This window comes from Nicotiana sylvestris, chromosome 7, assembly GCF_000393655.2.
Source record: "Nicotiana sylvestris chromosome 7, ASM39365v2, whole genome shotgun sequence".
Classification (NCBI taxonomy): Eukaryota; Viridiplantae; Streptophyta; class Magnoliopsida; order Solanales; family Solanaceae; genus Nicotiana; species Nicotiana sylvestris.
Genome location: NC_091063.1, coordinates 169002157 through 169023497, shown reverse-complemented (window position 1 = coordinate 169023497; position 21341 = coordinate 169002157). Strand labels below are relative to the sequence as shown.

The 21341-nt window shown below is 39.1% G+C and overlaps 1 protein-coding gene across 1 annotated transcript; it reads right to left on the bottom strand.

Annotated features, from left to right (window-relative positions):
* Positions 1-18287: 18287 nt before the first annotated feature.
* On the bottom strand, positions 18288-21038 carry LOC104233892 (cytochrome P450 76A1-like). The gene is made up of 4 exons (XM_009787355.2): positions 20723-21038; positions 20095-20407; positions 19668-20011; positions 18288-19074 (listed from the first exon to the last, which is right to left on the bottom strand). The coding sequence occupies exons 1-4, from the start codon at positions 20984-20986 to the stop codon at positions 18469-18471; spliced, it is 1527 nt and encodes a 508-aa protein (XP_009785657.1). The 5' UTR covers positions 20987-21038; the 3' UTR covers positions 18288-18468.
* Positions 21039-21341: the final 303 nt, after the last annotated feature.

The following is a 21341-nucleotide window of genomic DNA, read 5'->3' as shown; positions in this document are numbered from 1 at the left end:
GTGGTAATGAAAAACTTGAAAATCCCCAAAAATTGTTCCTTTATTTTGGCACTTATTTTCTCGAACTACGCCTGGTCTGATTCGTGCGGGGTCACGATACGTAGGCAATCTCCATAGGATTCGACCGTAACCGAGTAAAGAAAAGGAAACAAGGAAAGGGAAAGAAAAAAAGGAAAAGCGGAAAGGCGAGAAAAAAATGAATGAAAATAAGAGAAGAGAGAAAAGAAAAGAGAAGAGCGGAAAAACAAGAAAGGAATAGAATGAAGGAGGAAGGAAAGGAAAAAAGAGAAAAAGAGGATAAAAGAAAGAGAGAAAAGAAAAGAGAAAAGAAAACAAAAAGAAAAGAGAAAGCTTACAGTTGGAACTAAGAAAATGCCGGGATGACGCATGCGGTCGAGCAAATGCATAATAGAAATTGTTAACTGTATAGGTGCATTCATGCCCAATGTGCGGTTATCCAATCTGTTAAAACCTAATCGCTAACGGAATTATTGTCTAAATGTGTGAGTACAGGCAGGTGGTTAGTTGTGTGGCATTCTGGCAACCCATCCATACAACACCCGGTCTAAAGATAAAGTGAACATGACTGGCCCGGAATCTGATACGAGTATCGCTGACCCATCGAAAGAAGTAGAAGAAATGGACGTTCATGCAATGAGGGAGGAAATGTATAAGCTGAAGCAACAGATGGCTGAAATGTACCAAGCCTGGGCGAAGGGGTATCCACCGCCAGTTTATCCCGCTAACCCCGCTTATATCCCACCATTGGCTTAGCCTCAGGAGCCACCCACTGTGAATTCATCTCCAGCATTTCCCCTCTACCAACAATGCCAAGGCACCACTTCTCATACATCACAGGCTCCTCCATCCAAACAAGTCTCATACCCTCCTCCACCAATCACTCCCGTTTTTGTGGCACCTCCGCCTGCTACCCTACACCGTTCCCCCAATGAACCTCTGTTCCAGACGCATGACAACTAGTATTATCCCCCTGAGCCTACCTTCAAAGTTCTAGAACCCTACTCTTATACCCCTCATCTTGATCTCACGGCAGACACCGAGAAGCCGCCCAAAAATCCTGAGCAGGAGGAGATGATCAGAAAGGTCAAAAGCCTAGAGCAATCATTCTGAGACATGAGGGGGTTAGGGGGCCAAGTAAGTGTAGCCTATAAAGATTTATGTCTGTTCCCAGATGTTCAGTTACCGACCGGGTTCAAGATGCCTAAGTTTGATTTGTACGACGGGCATGGTGACCTAGTAGCACATTTAAGGGGATTCTGTAGCAAGATGAGAGGAGCAGGAGGGAGAGATGAATTGCTGATGGCATATTTCTGCCAAAGTTTGAGCGGATCGGCGTTGGAATGGTACACTAGACAAGACCACAGCAGGTGGTACACCTGGGACGACTTAGCCCAAGCCTTCGCCTGTCAGTTTCAATACAATCTTGAAATCATCCCAGATCGACTGTCATTGACAAAGATTGAGAAGAAGCCCGGTGAGATCTTTCGAGAATATGGGTTCCGTTGGAGAGAGCAAGCAGCGAGGGTTGACCCCTCGATGAAAGAGAGTGAAATGGTTGATTATTTCTTGCAGGCGTTGGAGCCCACCTATTTTGGTCATTTGGTGTCAGCAGTGGGCAAGTCCTTTAATGAAGTCGTGAAAATGGGAGGCATGGTTGAGGAGGGACTCAAATCCAATAAGATCATGAGTTATTCAACAATCAAAGCAACTACCCAAGCCATTCAAAACGGCACTGGGGGTGTGCTTGGGAAGAAGAAGAAAGAAGAGGTTGCAACTGTCGAATCCGGAGCATGGTCCAGGTCTAGAAGCCCTTCACCCTATTACAACCAACCCAGACTCCACCACCCAAATTATCTGTATACCCTATATGGCCCTCCTCAACACTATTATCCACCACCAGAGCCACACTTTTCCGTCCATCATGCCCAAACTTATACCCAGCCTCCGGCTCACGCGCAATGGCGTGCGTCGGCTACCCAAAACACATACCCAACTCCACAAAACACATATCCACACCCGAGGGCTTATAGGCTAGGATCGGTCTTCCGCCCAAACCAGGCTTTCAGAAATGAGAGAATGCAGAAATAGAAAACATTCACTCCGCTGAGAGAATCCTATACCACTATTTTCCACAAGCTGAGACAGTTAGGCCTGTTGAACCCGGTTGAGGCCAAAATGTCAAATCCCCTTCCTAAAAATCTGGACCATTCAGTGAGCTGTGAGTATTGTTCAGGGGCTCCTGGACATGATACTGAGAAATGTTGGAGATTGAAAACTGCTGTGCAAGAGCTTATTGACACAAACAGGATCGAGGTTCAGGCCCCGGAGGTACTCAATATTAACCAGAACCCGTTGCCAGCGCATCATGAGGCCAACATGATTGAACTGATACATAAGGGAGCGGAACTTAAGAATCCCTCACAAACAGTCATGATGATCCGTTCTAGTGAAACCAAAGTGAATGAAAAGTCAGCTAGTGTGAAACCTGCGGTTCAGCTGAAAGGAATAGACAACAAGCCAGTTGTGGTGATGGGGAAAGGATCGTCCGTTGTTGCGAAGAAACCAGAGCCGATAAAGGTAGTGGTTCGGGGAGTATCAAGCACACCTACGGCAGTCGTGAAGGGGGCTCACATAGAACCAGTTGTTATAAAGCTAGTAACCCAGTTACTAGTAATTGACAGTAAAGCCGTTCCGTGGAAGTATGAATAGGTAGTTGTGACCTACAAGGGGAAGGAAATCAAAGAGGAAGTCTGTGAAACACAAGGTTTAACTCGCTCGGGACGTTGTTTTGCCCCCGAAGAGTTGAGAAAGGCCAGGGCTCCCAAGGAAAATCCGGTGCCAGTTAAGAAAGCTATTATGGAGGAAGAGGCAGAAGAGTTCTTGAAAAAGATGAAAGTGCAAGATTATTCTATTGTTGAGCAGCTAAGGAAAACGCCAGCCTAAATCTCATTGCTTTCATTGCTTATCCACTCGGATGTACATCGCCGGGCTCTGATGAAGATATTGAACGAAGCTCATATCCCTGATAAAATTTCAGTGAATCATTTGGAGAAAATCGCAAACAAAATCTTTGAGGTAAACAGAGTGACATTTTCTGATGACGAATTGCCCGTGGAGGGTACAGAACATAATAGAGCTCTTTATTTGACCGTGAAATGTGAAGACTCGGTAGTCACTCGAGTACTAATTGATAATGGGTCCAGTGCCAATATCTGTCCTTTGTCTACATTGAACAAGTTGAAGGTTGATGATGACAGAATTCATAAGAATAGCATCTGTGTTCGGGGGTTTGATGGTGGTGGTACAGACACAGTGGGTGACATCATACTTGAATTGACAATTGGTCCGGTCGAGTTCACTATGGAGTTTCAGGTATTAGACGTGGCGGTATCTTATAATCTTCTATTGGGGTGACCATGGATCCACGCTGCCAAAGCGGTGCCTTCTACACTACATCAGATGGTCAAATTCGTGTGGGATAGACAAGAGATCGTAGTACATGGGGAAGACAACATGAGCATTGTAAGTGATGCCATAGTACCCTTCATAGAGACTGATGATGATAAAAGGCCATGGGTTTACCAGGTTTTCGATACAGTCTCGGTAGAAAAGGTTCCTAAAGGGAAAAACGTCCCGGTCCCCAGAATAAGGCTGCAACTGTCATGGTAGCCTCTGAAATGTTGAAAAACATGTTTGTACCAGGCAAAGGGTTGGGTGCTGATTTGCAAGGTATTGTTCAGCCAGTTTATTTGCCCAAGAATCTGGATACCTTTGGGCTGGGGTTCAAGCCTACGACGGCGGATGTGAGATGAGCCCGCAAGATGAAGAAAAGAGTCCGGGTTCTTCCCAAACCAATTCCACGTCTGTCCAGGTCCTTCGTCAGGCCAAGTATCGGGAAGCAATTATTGGCAAAGGTGTCTGGTCCACTGAGTGGGGCAGATGGGAACTTGGAGAAAGGGCTTGAGAGGGTATTTGCTGAGGTAAACATGGTTGAGGCCGGGGAAGGGTCGTGCAAAGCAGATATACAGTACATCGGGCCACATGCTAATGTCAACTAATAGGAAGCCACGCCTCTTCCATCTCGGAGGGAGTCGCAGTAGTGGGTTTTGTTTTCCTTTTGCTCACCTAGATTATTCCAGGGTTTGTAATTCGGTTACTATGTTCCGTCCGTTTGGATGAGTTAAAACCCTGTTATCTTTACATTCAATGAAATGCAATTCCTTTTCTTTCTTAATTCCTAACTTTGTTTCCATTTTTTTCTTTTCTTTTCTGTACAGTTCTTTTTATGCTGATATCCATGACATGACATGCATGAGGAATCTTCGACCCAGTTTTAAAAGCCAATCTAACTCAGAAATAATAGTGCAAGAAATCGAGTGTGACGATGAGGTGGAATATGATGATGATGAGGCCTATGAGGAAGTTAGTAAAGAATTAAGTCACTTTGAAGGAAAACCCAACCCTAACCTAAATGACACCGAAGTAGTTAATCTAGGGGACCAAGACAATGTTCATGAAACTAAAATAAGTGTTAATCTGGAGCCACGGCTCAAGGAGGGTATAGTTAAAGCATTGTTTGAGTACAAGGATATTTTTGCATGGTCATATGATGATATGCCAGGGCTAAGTACTGATTTAGTGGTTCACAAATTGCCCACTGACCCGACATTCCCTCCTGTCAAGCAGAAACTGAGAAAGTTCAAAACGGACATAAGTGTAAAGATCAAAGAAGATATCACCAAGCAGTTCGATGCGAAGGTCATTCGGGTTACATGGTATCCCACCTGGTTAGCTAATGTTGTGCCTATGCCGAAGAAAGATGGCAAGACCAGGGTGTGTGTCGATTATCGGGATCTTAACAAGGCAAGTCCAAAAGACAATTTTTCGCTGCCGAACATCCACATATTGATTGATAATTGTGTCAAACATGAAATTGGTTCCTTTGTTGATTGTTACGCGGGTTATCATCAGATTTTAATGGACGAGGAATATGCAGAAAAGACGAGGGAACATACTATTATCGGGTCATGTCGTTTGGTTTAAAAAATGCTGGGGCAACTTATATGAGGGCAATGACAACAATATTCCATGATATGATACACAAGTAAATCGAGGTGTATGTGGACGATGTGATTGTAAAGTCTAGACAGCAATCTGACCATGTCAGGGATCTGAGAAAGTTCTTCTAAAGGCTTCGCAGGTACAATCTCAAGCTTAATCCTGCAAAATGTGCGTTCGGGGTACCGTCTGGAAAGTTGTTGGGGTTCGTAGTCAGTCGCCGGGGTATTGAACTGGATCCATCAAAAATCAAGGCCATCCATGAATTGCCACCTCCGAGGAACAAGGCCAAGGTGATGAGTTTGCTGGGGAGATTGAATTATATCAGCAGGTTCATCGCCCAGCTCACGACAACTTGTGAGCCTATCTTTAAGCTGTTAAAGAAAGACGTTGCGGTCAAGTGGACAAACGAGTGTCAGGAGGCATTTGATAAGATAAAGGGGTATTTGTCAAATCCACCCGTGTTGGTTCCGCCAGAACCAGGGCGACCTTTGATTCTATATTTAACGGTATTGGACAATTCGTTCGCCTATGTATTGGGTCAACATGATATCACTGGAAGGAAGGAGCAGGCCATCTATTACCTCAGTAAGAAGTTCACACCCTACGAGGTTAAGTATACTCATCTTGAAAGGACATGTTGCGCCCTAACTTGGGTGGCGCAGAAGCTGAAACACTATTTGTCATCTTATACCGCTTACCTCATATCTCGTTTGGATCCGTTAAAGTATATCTTTCAGAAGCCTATGCCCACAGGGAGGCTTGTAAAGTGGCAGATCCTGCTCACAGATTTTGACATTGTCTACGTGACTCGGACTGTGATGAAAGCACAGGCCTTGGCGGACCATCTGGCCGAGAATCCGGTTGATGAAGATTATGAACCTTTGAAGACTTATTTCCACGATGAAGAGGTGATTCATGTTGAAGAGTTGGAACAAGTTGAGAAGCCAGGATAGACATTTTTCTTTGATGGGGCTGCAAACATGAAAGGCGTGGGAATAGGAGCGGTGCTTATTTCTGAAACAGGGCAACATTACCCTGTTACAGCTCAGCTTCGTTTTTATTGCACGAACAACATGGCAGAATATGAGGCATGTATCTTGGGGTTGAGATTAGCTGTAGATATGGGTGTCCAGGAAGTCTTGTTCATGGGTGACTTGGACCTACTGGTACACCAAATTCAAGGAAAGTGGGAAACATGGGACTTAAAGCTTATACCGTACCGACAATGTTTGCATGAGCTTTGTCAGCGGTTTTAGTCGATAGAGTTCAAGCACATTCCAAGGATTCATAATGAAGTGGCCGATGCGTTGGCTACTCTGGCGTCGATGTTACACCATCCGGATAAGGCTTATGTGGACCCTTTGCAGATTCAGGTCCGCGATCAGCACGCTTATTGTAATGTGGTGGAAAAGGAACTTGATGGTGAGACGTGGTTTCATGACATCAAGGAATATATCAGTATGGGTGTGTATCCGATACAGGCCACAGGTGATCAGATATGACAATTTGACGGTTAGCAAGCGGGTTTTTCCTTAGTGGAGGAGTGTTGTACAAAAGAACTCCAGACCTCAGGTTGTTGAGATGCATTGATGTGAGACATGCCACATCTATCATGACTGAGGTACATTTTGGAGTTTGTGGACCACATATGAGCGGGTACGTTCTAGCAAAGAAGATTTTCAGAGCAGGTTATTACCAGCTCACTATGGAGCGGGATTGCATCAGTTTTGTGCGTAAATGTCATCAGTGCCAAGTACATGGATATTTGATTCATTCTCCACCATCCGAATTACATACAATGTCTGCACCATGGCCCTTTGTTGCTTTGGGAATGGATGTCATTGGGCCAATTGAGCCATCGGCATCAAACGGACACAGGTTTATTTTGGTGGCCATTGATTATTTCACCAAATGGGTTGAAGCGAAAACTTTCAAATCCGTAACCAAGAAAGCAATGGTTGATTTTGTGCACTCAAATATCATCTGTCGGTTTGGGATTCCGAAGGTAATCATCACGGACAATGGCGCTAATCTCAATAGTCATCTGATGAAGGAGACATGTGAGCAGTTCAAGATTACTCATCGTCATTCTACTCCATATCGCCCTAAGGCAAATGGTGCGGTTGAGGCAGCCAATAAGAATATAAAGAAAATACTCCGGAAAATGGTGGAAGGATCTAGACAGTGGCATGAAAAGCTGTCTTTCGCATTGTTGGGATACCGCACCACTGTTCGTACTTCGGTGATGGCGACTCCTTACTCTTTGGTGTATGGTACGGAAGCAGTGATACCCATAGAAGTGGAAATCCTGTCTCTTCGAATCATTGCGGAGGCTGAGATCGATTATGATAAATGGCTGAAAAGCCGCCTTGAGCAGTTGAGTTTGATTGACGAGAAGAGATTGGCATTAGTGTGTCATGGTCAGTTATACCAGCAAAGAATGGCAAGAGCGTACAATAAGAAAGTGCGTCCGAGGAAGTTTGAAGTAGGACAGTTAGTGCTGAGACGTATTTTGCCTCATTGAGTTAAAGCAAAGGGAAAGTTCGCCCCGAACTGGCAGGGGCCATTTGTCATAACCAGAGTGTTGTCTAATGGTGCATTATATCTGACAGATGTGGAAGGAAAATGTGTAGAAATGGCCATCAATTCCGATGAGGTCAAGAGATACTATGTATGATTTCTTTATTTTGATTGTACTTGTTTGTATTTGGCATATTTTAAAGATTGAAATGACGAAAGCGTTTTATTCTACTATCTAAACACTTTTACCCCTTGTCATCCCCTTTGAGCCTTACTTATTTTCTTTCATATCCCTCTTTCGGAATCAATGTCACCATTAAGAAACGCAAGTGTGGAAGAAAGAAAATGAAAAGAAGAGGAAAAGAAAGAAAAGTGAAAAAAGAAGGAAGAAAAGAAGGAAAAGAAAAGAAGAGGAAAATTGAAAGTGAAAAGAAGAAAGAAAAGAAAGGGAAAAGAAAAGAGAATGAAGAAAAGAAAAGAAAAGAAGAGCGGAAAAGAAAAAACAACAACGTAGTCTCTATGACATGAACTACGTTTGACTTGATCCCGAAAGGGTACGTAGGCAGCCTCTCTGAGGTTCAGTCATACCAAAATAAAATCCAAAAGTCCCCAAGTAAGAAATTGGGGCAGAAGTCGTGGTTGTTGTAAGAAATCTGATTTTGAAAGTTGTAATTTTAACCCATTTTGAAATTATTTTAAGCCTTTCATACCCTTTCTTTCTTGCCCCGTCCAAAGCCCACATTACGGTCCAAAGAAAGACCTTCTGATCAGTCTCTGAGAAATGCCAAGTCAAGCAGGTAAAGGCAATTCATGTCTGGGGCAACACTCTGGTTCAAGCAAGAAAAACAAAAGATAAAAATGAGAGAGTCTTATTGGTGAAAATCTGCACAGGCACCGTAAGGCGACGGGAGTTGAGAGAAAGAATAAAATGAGAAAGTCTTATCGGTGAAAACCCTCGCGGGCACCTTAAGACGAAAGTGAGTTGAGAAATGATTAATGGAGAAAGGTCTGTTGGTGGAAAATTATTTCGAGGCACCACAGGACGAACAAGGCTAAGGTTTGGATAAAGTAATCAAGTGATGGAAATTTTGGGGCAACAAAGGGAGGCGACCAAGAGTTGGTTAGTTGGACAGATTGGGCCGATTAGTCCGAAATGCATGTCATGACGATTGGTATCGGCTGTTCCGGTCAGATAAGTTTCGTTCCCCTTTTCTTTTTAGCAGTCATCCAGTTTTGGATTCTTCTTTTCCTTAACTCGTAAACTCATTGCATTTTATTTTCTTGGGGGGTTTTATCTGTCTAAAATGTTTCAATGTCAGTTTTGTTCAAAGCAAGTGGAAAGGGATTTCAAAACTCACTACCAGATTTCGGAAAGTGTAAAGCGCGATGTGGTCAGTGCATGTCAAAAACAATGTGATGAAAGGTGGAATATAGGGAATCACCGGAAGTGTCACCGGTGGAATGATTGGGAAATGTCGTGGGAAGTGCAAAAGTTCAGAAAAAGGGTCAGAGGTGTGAAACAACAACATGGGTACAGAACACTCGATTTGTTAGAGTCAGGGGTTTGGAAGTCAGGAAGAAAGGCAAGCGATTCAAGGCCAGTTTGGGAAGCCAGTCGAAACAAAACAATGCAGCAGAAAGATCTCCAGCAAGAATGCCACCAACTAACCACCATTTTTGAACTGACAAATTTTCTTTGATTAAAACAGGGGCAGAAAATTTCGTTTGTTTCAGAGGAACCCTCCATGGAGAAAGGCAGTCAACAAGCAGGTTCGATTTTTGATTTTCAGGACCCTCCTGGAAAATGGGACCTAGTTTAAATTTCAGAAATAGCATAATCTAGCATAAATGTATCCCAAAAGAATATAAGTTAGCTTAGAAGTTGGCATGTTCGAGAAAGGATTCAAGTAGGAGTTTTCGGGACCCTCCTGAATAATGGGACTTAGCTTTAAGATTTCAATTAGATAACAACATTTAGCGTAAACTCTGTTGTAGGGTAGTATAATTCAGACATGAAAGTTGTCACCCTTAAGATAAAATTTGACCTTTGATTTTCAGGACCCTCCTGGATAATGGGGAGTAGTTTAAAGATCCTCTTAGATAGCAAGGTTTAGCAGAAGTCACACCGATAGAAGATATAACTTAGATTTTAAATCGTCGTTTAGTTAAGAGTTGTCAGGACCCCCCTGAATAATGGGACCTAGCCTTCAAATCCTTAGTAATACTTGGTAATATGGTTTAGTTTTACAATCACATCTGTCCCCAGCCACCAAACTGGGGCAGAAAATTTTCTTTGTTTTGTCTATTTGAAGTCAGGAGCCAGCCTGGAGAGCAGGGAATACCTTCAAGCGCAGCAGTCAGGAGCCCTCCTGGAGAACAAGGGAGTATAATTTAAATTTTAGCTTTCAAATTCTTTATTTTGTCTATTCGAAGTCAGGAGCCCGCCTGGATAGCATGGGAACATATTTTGAGTTCGGAAGTCAGGAGTCTGCCTGGAGAGCAGGGAATACATCTCAAGTTAGAAGTCAGGAGCCCGCCTAAAGAGCAGGGAATACGTTTCAAGTCCAGCAGTCAGGAGCCCGCCTGAAGAGCAGGGAATACATTTCAAGTGTAGAAGTCAGGAGCCCGCCTGGATAACATGGGAATACATTCAAGCTTGGAAGTCAGGAGCCCGCCTGGAGAATAGGAGAATTCATTTCGAGCTTTGAAGTCAGGAGCCCACCCGTACAACAAGGGAATACATTCAAGTTCAGCAATTTGAAGAAAGGAACAACACCTCAGTTTGTAGTTTGCAATGGCAACAAGGGATTTTACCAAGAAAACACAAGACAACAAGGCAACAAGGAAGTACAACAACAAGTTTGAAGAATTTAGATAGGATTTTGTAATTCATAGGTCATAGTTTAGTTTAGCTTCTTTTATTTTGACATGGTGTAATAAGGAAGGTCAGCAAGCAGTAGCAGCAACAATCATAGTGAAATCATAGCTCTTGGTGGTCCCAACTACCGGACATTCCCGAACTACACTGACCTGATTCCTGTTTAGCCCAGGATATGTAGGAAACCTCTAAAGCAGGGTGCAGTCAGCTCTTTTTAAAAAAAATGCTTCCCACGGAATATTCAAACGGGCAAAAATCGCTCATTTTCGCTCACTTATCTTTGCACGAAAACTCTTCGTGTTTCCAGGCAAAGAGGGGCAGCTGTGAGCACGTGATTTTTTCCCAAAGCAAATTATTCCTAGAAATTCAAACAAAATAATTTCTTTATTATTTTACAATTTTTGTGAATTTTGGTATCATTTTCTGTTAATTGTTGCGTTTTATCTGTGCATTTTAATTCATATGAAAAATACAAAAATATGCATTTGCATTTAGGATTTAATTTTATATTTTAGTATTAATTAGGGTTTAATTTGTTTTAGAACAAAATATGAAGAAAATAACAAAAATAGTTCACTTTTGCATTTTTGATTGTTTAATTGTGAATTCGTCTCGAAATAGTTTTTAAAATAATTTTAGAAATCAATTAGTTTAATTGTAAAATATATTAGGACTTTTTAATTGTTGCAATTTTATAAAATCAGAAAAATACAAAAAATATACAAGATGAAATACAAAAAATAGATAAAAGAAACAAATGAAAAGGAAAAAAGAAAACAAAAAGAATAGAGAAAGGGTTGCCCACGATTTGGGCCATGCCCAATTGATTCACCCAGGCCTAACGTTTTTTTCCTTCCCACGACCCAGGCCCAAACCCCTTGACCCGGTCCATTCCCTCAGCTAAACGAAACGACGTCGTTTCGAGGGGCGTCAGATCAGGACCGTCGAGGTCTCTTGATCGAACGGATGAGAAGTGTGGGCCGTTGAGTATGTTAATGTCCAAACGTTACCCCCTATCTCGTCTCTCAAACCTCACCCCTACCTAAACCCTAGAGACGCCACCTCTATACGCTCCGTCAAGCTCGCCGGCGGCGACGATGGTACTCACTCCGATTCGGACCAAAATAACACCCTAGGATCTCCTTTTCTCCCTCATCTCGAATCTGGCCATAGCATCCCCTGAATCATAGCCAAATGGTTCGAATCTTCGATTGAAGTTTTCCGGCAAGAACACCACCCTCTCCAAATCCAACCAAATTAACACCTTGGAACCGACTTGGACTCCTCTTTCAAACCCCCCAAACCTCGTCCTTCGAATCTCACTAGATATGTTTGAATATTAGTTTAAGTTTTTCCGGCCAAAACCCTAGCTGCACCAAATTTTCCCACACTGATACCACATGGTCTTTGGACCTTCCCCATGAAGAATTCACGGTCAAATACATTCAAATCCCGCTGGAATCGTTCGAATCTTTTTTTGAAAAATAGCCAGTAAGTTTCTTTAAGGGTTCTTAACATTTATTTTATAGTTAATTAGTTGTGTAATTAGTCGGAGTCTAATTTTGTGTGTTTCCGTTTTTATCTGGTTCAAGTTGTATTACAGTAGTTATTTGTCTAATAGAATCTAGTTCATCTTATTTCAGAGCTTAGTTTGATTGTCGTTTTGACTGGTTAGCTTTAAATTAGTAGGTGTCTTTTAAATTTTCTGATTTAGCTCAATCTCTGTTTTTAATTCTGTTAGATTAATTGTTAATAATAGTTTACTGCAGATGGTATAGTTTGTTCACTTCAGTGGATTTCATATTGAGTTTATGATGGTCAATTGATTAGTTTCTTGGTTGTTGATGGTGATTGGCAACTCAAGTTCGGTAGTTAGTTTGGGGTTAGGATTTAAGTTTGAATTTAATTTTTGCTGATTAAAACTCATTGAATGATTGCTTAACCAGGGTCAGTCAACAAGGGTGGGTTGGATTAGTAAATTTAAGTTAATAAAAGGGTAATATGGGGGATTCACTTGGGGCCTGAATTTAGAAACTACTAGAAGCTCCTAGAAGGGGTGTTAGTTAAAAGTTCAGATTTGTATTGTACTAACTTGAGGAGCAAGTTAAGAATTAAGAGATTGATTTGTAAATAGAAAATTGAGGGATGCCCTTATCTTTGCTTATAAAAAGGCATCACCAATGCCTTAATTAACAAGTTTCGGAGAGGGCCTCAACATCCACCAAACTTCCCTAAGCTTTGAGATCTGAGATTCAAATTCAGAACCAAAATCTCCTTATCTTTTAGCTCTCTCTTTCAACAAAAACAAAAAAAAAATATAGAAAACTATCCAAAAAAATCAAAAACTACTGTTACATTAAAACTGAAGGTGAATTTCGACCTCCAGTTGCTGGTTTTCCTATCGTTTTGGTTCAGTTCTGATAATTTGGGAATACAAAGGTCTGTTGGATGATTTCGAGTGGTTATTGGCCTATTTGAATTGGATATATTGGAAATTTTTGGACTGCTGGAAGTCAAAGTGGAGCTATTGCCATTTCTGTTCATTTTGGTGCTAGTTGGTAGATTTGCTGTTAGTTTTTGGTTTTTTTTAATCACTTTGGGGCTACTGAATTTCCTGGATTGCGCCTATTTCTACTGATTACTGCTGCTGACCTCTGATTCTCTGCTGTTCATTCAATTCTAGGTACACTTTCAAGCCTGTTTTGATGTAATCTCACCAAACGAAAATGGAAACGAAATCACCACTTGATACTTGTTGAAGTTTGTTGTGTGTTGTTAGTTCAATTTGCTGCAATTAGTTTAGGATTTCGTTTTGGATAAACTCCTTATTTTAGCTTATTTGTAGTGGACTGTTAAGCTATTCATGTATAATGGACCGATCGAACTATCAGATTTGTAATTATTCATTAGCCCCTATCAGATTAATTTCACTTCGAATAGACATGATTTGAAATCAAAAGATAATTGAAATAGGAGAAAGGATATTGAGATTTGTAGGCCTCGCTTATTCTATTAACTGGAGACTAGACTGTATTTAGACTAATTTGGACTATTGTGATCATCAGTTGGCATTAGTCCATTAACTAGCTTAGGGATTTTGTGTTTTGATAGTTATAGTTATTTTAGTTCATGTGTTTGAGCTAGCCTCATTAGTTTATTGTTGAGATTTGGTTTGGAAATTTGAGTTGGTAATTGAGTTGCCATTACTGTTGCTAAGGTCGAATTTATAGGAAACTCATAATTGGAAATTTCAAACTGAATAGTAACGTTGATTAGAACCACTTGAATCAATCTGAGAGTGTTTCGTTGCCTTTGTGCTATTGTGCCCAATTTGTTCACCTCTGGTAATGAATCCACTAGTAACGTATAAAGTAATTGTCCAGTGCTTCATTGATTCAAGTAAACATGGTCTTTTCTTGCTTTAAATTGTTGAACACTTCGACTAATTGGAGGGCTTTCGGTGAGTGTTACTCAACTCGCATTACGACTGGGTTTGGGCCTCTGTCTTCATGGACAACCTTCATTGGTCCAGATTGGAGGACCTAAATAACTGAAAATAGTTGCTTCTATTTATTTACAATACTATTTTGAATATTTTATATTACAGATTAGGGCCCTTTTCTTCATTTTTAGGGACAAATAAAGTAGAAATTGTAGTCATTTTAGGATTGCTTTGTAAATAAAATATGAGATGAGTCTCGCCAAATATAATGCGAATTGTGGGGCCCTCAATAAATTTTATATTAAAACACTTAGAACTCGGGATGGGCCGTTTAGTGAATTTCACGACCTTCCCCAAAATAATAACGCGTTAGCCTCTTTAGGCGCGATTTTAATAAAACTACCTTCCTAAACTCAGGTGCGCATTGATGCGACCCAAATCCAAATCTCAACGGAGTCGAAATGTGTTGAAAATCATGGGTGCATTGATTGCGACGTGGTTCGAAACGCGTTTTCACGATGTTGCAATTCTTTTAAAATAACGATAAAAGCGGTTTACGGATAAAAGGCACATAAGCTAGCATGTATTAAAATCAGATAAAATCAAATACAATAGTTGAGCGACCGTGCTAGAACCACGAAGCCCGGGAATGCCTAACACCTTCTCCCGGATTAACAGAATTCCTTATCCGGATTTCTGGTTTGCAGACTGTAATACAGAGTCATAATTTTCCTCGGTTCGGGATTCAACCGGTGACTTAGGACACCATTAATCTCCCAAGTGGTGACTCTGAAATCTTAATAATAAATCCCGTTCCGGTTGTCCTTTAATTGGAAAAACTCATTTACGTCCTTGCGCGTGTATTAAAAAAGAAGGTGTGACAATGATAAAATCTTTCACAAATATATTTTTCCCCTAAAATATATGTCTAGGGCCGCTTTGTCACATTTGAACTTGACGGATTTTGCTTTTAGATTAGCACTTAATTCACTGTGTATTCTAAATTACGAATTCAAAAAATAATATTTATTAATATTAGTGTTTTCACATATATTCATGTAATGTTTTAAAAATCCTAGAGTATAATTAAACTCGTAGATGATAAGCATGCTGCAGGGAAAGTCCAAATCTTTAAGCTGACTTAAATCTTCGCACTAGTGATCTCTAACTTGTCTAGTCAATGACTATAATGCCATATATGCATTTGCCTTATACGGAATACTCCTATCAACTTTTCTATGTCCAACCATAAAATCTGAGTCTTAATGGTCACTGGTCACACAATTTATGCAATTCTTAGCCAAATAATCTGTAGATTTTATTCTTAATATGTCTTATATAACTCCCGCCCTTCTCGGGTGATGCTGGTAGTATCACCATACTCTTAAGCATCATAAATCTCTCATGCTATTTCTAACTCAAGATCTTTCAGCCGAAGATGGATCGTAACCTTTACCATTCCACACAATCTCACATGATCTGCTATTTCAATAATAACACCATATTCTAAGTATAAAAAATCTATTGTTCGCTCTGAATCTCAAGTAGGATGGTTCTTTTCATAATCACTCTCTATGGGACAAAAAATATCTTTGATATAGGCAGGCCACGTCAGCATCATTATGGCCTTCATCGACCACCATGCGTATCGGTAAGGGCCCCACAAAGAGTGCGGCCAAAGAGTCAATAAAGGTCAAGGTCGTGAAGTCACGATAGTTCAAGGTCAAGGGACATTGTCCCATATTGGAGGAGGAAAAGAGTTTTGATGGGTATATATATAATTGCACTTCTTCTAGCTCTTAAAAAGTTAAGAAGAAGGCAAACCTCGCGCCGTCGTCGTTGCTCGACTTCTGCTTCGGTCAAATAATTTGATTGATTAATTTTTTGGACCAAATTTATTTGTTAATATTAACACAATATTATTTAATTCAAATTAGACCGTTTTAATGGTAATTTAATTTTTTCTCCCCTTTAATTTTTCCGTTATAATTTGAAATTGGCGCTTTGCATAAATGAGTGTTTTATAAAACAGTAGTTTGAGTTGCAGCCTTACATGAAGAGTTGCAACTCTTCGATATTACCCAACGTTTTGGCTATAAATACATGAACTCTCCCTCAGATTTTCCTTACAAAAATTCTGATTTCTCCTTCTTCCTTCTGCATTGTTTTAACAGAAAAGAAAGCAGTAAGTGTGATTTACTACTGTTCTTTGAGTGCATTGGTCACTGGGGTTTTGAAGTACCGCTATATCAGTGAGGGTATTCCGTTCTATTCTGAGAGAAAATAATCCTAAACCTCAGGTACTAGGAGGAGATTAAATTCTCCAAGGAAACACTGTGAATTCAGTGGTTCAGATTAATTTCTGTTCTTCTACATTTCTAGTTTTACTTTATTTTTATATTTTAATATATTTTCGAATACAGATTACTAATAAGTGAGTATATGAAATGAAAAAAAAATTGAGAACTTCATTTTATAAAGTAAAAAAATTGAATGAATTTAATGTTGATTGCATCGTAACTGAAATGAGAAAACCCATAAAACATGCTTCCTCTGTCCCACCTTATGTGGCACCTTTTTTTGAGTTAGTCCCCTTTTTATATTTGGTATAATTTAACTTTGATTTTTTACCCCTTAATGAGATGATTTCTAGCCTTATAAGTTTGTATGGTTTTATTTTGGATTATAAGTTTCAAAAGTCTTTCATTATTTCATAAACTTCATGTCCAGTCAAACATCTTCATATAAAATAGGACGGAGAGAGTATAATTTATATGAGAAAAATAAATGATAAGTTAGATTATTAGATATACGTACGTGGCTAACAAATGAATAGAGAAATATAATTCAGTAAAAACGTAAAATAAGATTGACAGAAAACTATTTTGGTTATATTAATTAGAGGAAGATATTAAGTTATTAAAAATCAATACGAAAATAAAGAAATAAATTTATCAATACTAAGAAATAATTATATAAATAATATACTATATAAAGAGAAATTTTGGGGCCCTTAAATTCTTGGGACCTAAAGCAAGTGCTTCACTTGGACTCGACGCAAGGAATGAGAAGGAAAGACTAAAGGTGGATCAACGATTTGAACTCGACAGATTTCGCCTTTAACTTAGCACTTAATTCACTGTATATTTTAAATTATGAATGCAAAACATAAATTAACATTAATATTTTTGCATATAACCATGAACTATCTTAATAATACTGAATTCAATTGAACCGTAGGTGATAAGTCCGCTGCAGGGAAAGTCCAAATCTGTATGCTGATAAATTCTAAAAAATTATTAGAAGTGCTGAAAAAGAGTTATATACAAACAGTTTTCTTCTACCTTTGCTCATCTTAGGTGTCGGTACGTCAAGCAAACAATTAGCCTCTCGAATGAACAACCTAACGAGTTCAAAAGATCCTTCAACTAAGTTGGGCCGGGCGGAATCCAGTCAGGCCCAGCCCGATTAACATGCATAGACTATGGTGAAAATAGTACGGGCTAGTCAGTTTTCAGACTGATTAATTGAAAAATAGTCAGCGTTTGCAAAGTCATTAAAAAATAGCTACTATTTTGCTGCAACACGGAAAGTTTCAGCATAATATACTGGAGATTGGAACACATGTGTATGAATTTCCAGCATATTATGTTGGACCAGTATATTATACTGGAACTCCAGTATATTATCCTGGAATATTTTACGAAATTTTGAACAGTGTTTTTGTTCATATTTATTTTAATATAAAAAATGGCTAAATTTCGATTAATTTTGAAACTGTGGCTATCTGTTATTTTCATGATTGTGGTATTATATACAATTGGATTATTGATTGGCTGATTAGAGGAATTATCGGGATTCTACTGTTATAGGGGAAACTCAAACGATTTTTTTTTTTTAGTTTAATACTTGACTAATAGCCTGTTTGGCCAAGCTTCTCCAAGTTGAGAAGCACTTTTTTTAAAAAAAAACTGCTTTTTTTCTTCTAAAGTTGAAGTGGTTGGCCAAGCTTTAGGAAGAAAAAAAGTATTTTTGAAGAGAAACAGAAGCAGAAAAAAGCAGTTTCTCCCCAGAAGCACTTATTAAAGAAGCACTTTTGAGAAAAATACACTTAGAAACACTTTTTAAAAGCTTGGTCAAACACTAATTAATGCTTAGAAGTTCTTTTTAAATTAATTAGCCAAACACAAATTGCTTCTCAGCAAAAGTATTTTTGAAAAAAAAAACACTTCTTAAAATAAGCTGATTTTTCTGGTTAATAAGATGAATAACGGTTCGTTTGGTGTGAGTAGTTGCTCGCTAAGTGCCAATTACGCCCTTTAGAATTGGGTCGTAAATATTTGTACAGAGAATCATTTCGAGTCGTTATTTAACTTCTGTCCAAATTTAAATAAATTTTGCAAGAAAAGATCGGTTACCTACTTTATTTATTTTATGATAGAAGCCTTTTCAGAAACTTATAAACTTGTTTTGGAATAACAATATCTACTGTACTAAGCTCAAAACAGCTTTCAACCAAAGGAACATTAGAAATAAAATTATAATTTCAAGCTCTTTTTGGAATCACTTTCAAAGGTTGCTTTTTTCTTGCTGTAATTCCCATACTCTCGTCCATGTTCATGGATTTAGGAGTAACATTACCAGGAAGCTCCCAATTGAATTCATGTAGCAATGATCCAAACGCGAAATGCATCATACGATGACCTAAAGAAAGGCCAACGCACATCCTTCTACCTGCACCAAATGGAATTAACTCGTAATTCTGTCCCTTAACGTCTACGTTTGAGCCAAGAAACCTCTCGGGTTTGAACTCAAAAGGATCGTCCCAACATTCAGGATCTCGTCCAATTGACCAAGCATTTACCAATAATTGAGTGCCTTTTGGTACGTCGTACCCCATGAACTTTGTATTTTCAATTGCTCTTCTTGGAATCAAGAAAGGTAGGGGAGGATGTAAACGTAGCGATTCTTTTAGCACGGCTTGCATATATGGCAAATTGTCTATGTCACACTCTTCAAACTTCCTATTTGGGCCTACTACTTCTAAAATTTCTGCTTTCACTTTTACCATTGCTTCTGGATTGCGCAAAAGCTCAGTTAATGCCCACTCTACGCTGTTGCTAGTCGTCTCTGTTCCGGCTAGAAACATTTCCTATAATTTCATATGTAGAGTAAATTTCAGGATAAGAGTAGAATTTATAACCTTAATATATTAGAAAAACATATGTCCAAATTGATACATATATATAAACATAAGGGGCCAAATTCAAGTCCAACTAAACATAGAAGAGTAATCTTTTAGGAGGTGAATTGAGTAAATTATGGACCATATAGCAATTTGCTCAACTATACATATAATAAATAGTCCAGCATATCGAAGAACCGAATCGAACCGAACACAACAAGAAATATCGAATCGAATCGAGCTAACTACTGTTTGGTATCGGTATATCCAATTGAAACTAAAGTACCAAATCAAAGTTCTTAAAAATCAAACCGAAGTATCGAACATGTTGGGTGTATTTATAATCTCACTTTAAAATCTAAAAGGGCAGTCTGATACACAAAATATTCCATGTTCACGTAGGGTATGGAAAGGCCGCACCTCAAGTATAATGTAGACAACTTACACTATGCTTACGGCTCAAATCCTTAACCTATAAGTCAAACGGAAACAATTTTATTGTTGCTCCAACTTTACCTATAAGAGTAAAATGAGTAATTCGAAGGCTTTAAAAAACTTACCATTATAGTCATTGTGATCTCATGTTCCGATAATTTGGCTGGTTCATCTTTTCCATTGCCCTCAAAATCAAGCAACACATCCATCAAATCTTTCCTCTTTTCTCCACCTTTTTGTCTTTCTTCAATTCGTTCCTTAAGATATCCAAAAGTAATTTCTTTAGCCTTTCCCATGTCACGTTCCATTTTCTTTCTTAAACCTTGTATGTCAAACCTCTTAAGACATGAAAATATGTCTGAAATATTTGGAACACCAGACCACTCCATAATTCCAGTCATGGCTTTAAAGAACTCTGACCCTTTTTCTGACTCCGGATCCGCCAAGTCCTTAGACAACATCAAATTACCTAGCATTTTTTTTTTCAGTACGAAATATTAAACTGCAATCACGAAACAAATATAAATAAAGTATAACATTTTATCAACTTACCTAGCATATTAAACGATGCGAGGAACACATAACGTGTTACTTCAATCCCGCTTCGATCAACATTTTCCAAATTCGATTGTTTTTCGATCCATTGAAGCATTTTATCCATGGATTTTCGCCTAATTTGCACGGTTTCATTTATCCTTTTGTTAACAAACATTTCCACAGTGCATATCCGCCTTTGCAATCGCCAATAATTGCCATATGGGGCTAAAGCCATTGACACTTGATAGAAATTATGTGCAAGATTGACATCAACTATGTTCCTGTCTGCAAAGGTAACATCATGGTTCTTGAATAATTCAGCAGCTGCCTGCAGGGGGGAGCAACCATTATAGTTACGGGTTCGACAGTGAAATCAGAAATTTCGCAAAAGTGTTCAAAATTTAATATACATAATATAAGTTTCTACATATATACATATAGTATAATTTTTCGATGAAGGCCGTTTGTTGATCAGCCTTCCAATGTATGTGGCTACGCCACTGGAGTTCAACAGAACCAAATCATGTATTTGTATTAAAAGATCATTTAATATGTATAAATAATCTATTCAGAACCCTGTAAGCAAAATGGATGGTAATTCACAACCCCGTAAACTAAAAATTCTGATTCCACCTCTGACTACCTGTGCTGTTTGAACGACTATTGTGTTCATTGAGGACCCAATCTTTAACCATACAATAGGGCCATATTTTTGTTTCAAATTGGCAACTTTCTTGTATGGCTCTGATCCAGCAAGATCAAACATGTTACCAACAATTGGTAAACCAGGAGGACCTGGAGGTAGCTTTACGTTAGAAAAAGATGATTTATTTTTGGTAATTAATAGAATAAAAGCTGGTAAAATGATGATGGATGACCAAAAAATGTAGCTCCATTCCAACTCCATTTCTCTAGATTTTGGGGAGGAGAAGATGATGAGATGATTGAGTCTTTGCTTTTGTTATTTTGTGCACACTTAATGTGGTGTCACTTAAATAATCATTTATGAGGACACATTTAGCTATTATTGCATCCCCAAAATACTTGCATAGGTCACAGGATGACTATTATTTTTTATTTTTTTTAGTACCCGGTGTTCGGTATTTGTATTGGGGTCCAACTAATCTCAGATTTATGTCGAGAAGTTTCATAGTAGCGGTAACATGCTTCCTAATAAAAGCGATTCTACACCCAAGGTTCGAACCCGAAACTTCTCGTTAAAAATAAAAGAGTACAATCCTCTTTGGTAACTATTATTTTAT